At 40.1% G+C, this 2,393-nt stretch overlaps 1 protein-coding gene across 6 annotated transcripts in view; it reads right to left on the bottom strand.

The window, feature by feature from the left end:
* chchd3a (coiled-coil-helix-coiled-coil-helix domain containing 3a) overlaps window positions 1-2,393 on the bottom strand; it is an 84,680-nt gene that overhangs the window by 6,845 nt on the left and 75,442 nt on the right. For 3 of the 6 annotated variants that reach the window (XM_015029526.1, XM_015029527.1, XM_015029530.1), the window contains 2 exons: window positions 1,859-1,994; window positions 1,373-1,413 (listed from right to left, as the gene is read on the bottom strand). In XM_015029526.1, coding sequence (XP_014885012.1) covers window positions 1,373-1,413; window positions 1,859-1,994 — 177 coding nt within the window. The remainder of the gene's footprint in view (window positions 1-1,372; window positions 1,414-1,858; window positions 1,995-2,393) is intronic. The other 3 variants (XM_015029528.1, XM_015029529.1, XM_015029531.1) reach the window with 1 other exon arrangement.

Here is a 2,393-nt window from a genome sequence, read left to right as displayed (position 1 = left end):
GATGGGACAAGGTGTGAGGAGGGGTGAGGGGAGGGGGGAAGAGAGGGGAGGGGGGGAGGCAACGCGAGACAGAAGGGGAATCAGGTTAATATCAGCCTGAGTGACATCACTGTTTTGACTGTGGGAGGTAGATGGTGGGAGGAAAAAACAAAAAAAAACAAAACATTTGCATTTGTACTGAGCGGAGAACGGTGGTTGTCCTGGTGGCGTCTGCTGCTCACTTGGACTTATCACATTAAATATAAACAGAGACGGCGAAGGGAACGCCCGTGTCAGCACGTATTACAGAAACACACTGCAAGGTTCAAACAGGCTATTTAGTGATATCTGCTCAGGCGCCGGTAACCTCATGGAAGCTGTGCTCTCCTGTTTAAAAGCATTCAGTCGGTTTGTGCTCTCGAAGCGGGTGCGCAAGTTTCAATAGAGGGTGAACATTAAAATGACAGCGCCTCGCAAAAGCACTAGAGTTGAGTTACCGTTTCTTAAACGTCTCCGCATTTTCGTCATGACGCATACACAAAGTTCAGTACTTCTTCTCGGATTTACCGCGAAAGACCGACACTGAGCGGCTCATGACGTTGAAGTGGAACGAGAGTATTTCTCTCGACGTTTAAAACATCTGAAACGTTGGAATCGTTCTCATCGGCTTTACTCTTACGGCCACTTTACCAGTCTGACCTCTCTAGAACGGTGGCAACCTGAAAGTTTTTGGTGAAAGAAAGTCAAAAGAAATCACATTTGCAATTTGCCACCAGTAATAGAGGGGAAGGAGGAGAAGCTGCAGAACTGTGAAAGAAGGCATTCTGGACAAAAATTCACCTTTGGACTAAATGCCAAACTTTATGCAAATAACATATCCAAATTGTAAAACATGTCAGTGGCAGCATTATGGTGTGGGGATAATTTTATTCAGCAGGGACAAAAAAAAAGCTGACTTAATTCATGGGAAATTGAATTATATAAAGTGGAGGTTCAACCTAAACATACAGCCAGAGATACAATTAAATAATATCAGTGCATTAGAATGATACTTCTGCAAAGTATTGAACTATTTCTATACTAAAAAATATTTCACTTCTGAATTATTCACAACTTTTTGTCCGTCACATAAAATTCCAATGAAACATATTGGAATATGTGGTTGCAATGTGGAAAAAAAACGTAACAACATTGTAGAGATGTGAATGTTTTCTAAGCCACTGTATGCAAATTAATTGCGATTTTTTTTTTTTAGCGAAGGAATACTGTGCTGTACCTAAATAAGGGCTAACATACGATGCGGCAAACAGACATTTGGCACTACTTTGTAATTCACACAGACTCCACCAAACAGAAATCTGCTCTATCGGAATGAAAAATGCCAAAAACTTACATGTTACTGTTCCGTGAAGATGCACGCACACGTTTGTCACTCTTTTGAAAGGGGAAAGATGGTTGTTATAAAGGGACTAATGAAGTCAAACTGACTGCGTTAGCCTCGTGTTAAATTACCTGGATTTTCGAACAGCTACGGAGCAAGCTCATTTATAGTGCCCTACACATCAACATGCACAAAAAAAACTTGATTTATATCAACTGTCGTGTAGTAATATAGGATTGGTTAATAGGAGGATATAAGCCAGATAGAACAGCAGAATAGAGAGAGTATATTTATAAAAATACACTGATTGCTCACAGTGTTTGTGATACATAAAGGCATTCTAAACAATATCAAGTGTGTAAAACACAGTCGTATGCCCTAAGTGACAAAAATAACCGTATTTTAGGTATAACTAGTGTTACGGAACTGAATAAATGAAGTTCAGATGAGACAAAAGAAACATTCTAAAAGAAACAGCTTACTTCAGGAGACACACACCTGTTTGGCATTGTTAACACACTGCAGGTAAAGAGCTGCTATGTTGGAGCAATTCAGAGTTTTTCCTGCGTTGTCTTTGTAGCAGCTCAGAATCTGGCCCTGGAGGTCTCCACACACTGGATGCACTTCGTACCTCCTGCAGGGATGAAAAGAGGAAACAAAAGAAAGCGAGAGGAGAAAAGCATTTTAACAGGTTGGTTGTATGAGGATAAAGTGGATCTGATGAATGAATCCAAGAACGGGCTAAATAATATAAAATGTAAATGGACTTTAAAGGGAAAAAAAAGCAAAACAAACGGTATGCAAAGGGGGGTCAGTTAAAAAATGGCTCGTAAATACGGAAGACGTGGATATTAAATCTTCGATTTTACCACAAGAGAGATTGGGTACTTAGAGCTCACTGAGCTACATTACAGATTACAGAATGTGTGTGTGTGTGTGTGTGTGTGTGTGTGTGTGTGTGTGTGTGTGTGTGTGTGTGTGTGTGTGTGTGCACCCTCCCCTCTTTTTTTTTTTTTTTTTTTTTTTTTTTTTT

The sequence above is a fragment of the Poecilia latipinna genome, unplaced genomic scaffold (assembly GCF_001443285.1).
Source record: "Poecilia latipinna isolate Pla-1442-1.1 unplaced genomic scaffold, P_latipinna-1.0 Scaffold156, whole genome shotgun sequence".
Lineage (NCBI taxonomy): Eukaryota > Metazoa > Chordata > Actinopteri > Cyprinodontiformes > Poeciliidae > Poecilia > Poecilia latipinna.
Note: the sequence above shows the minus strand (reverse complement) of the source record. Positions and strands in the feature narration are given on the sequence as shown.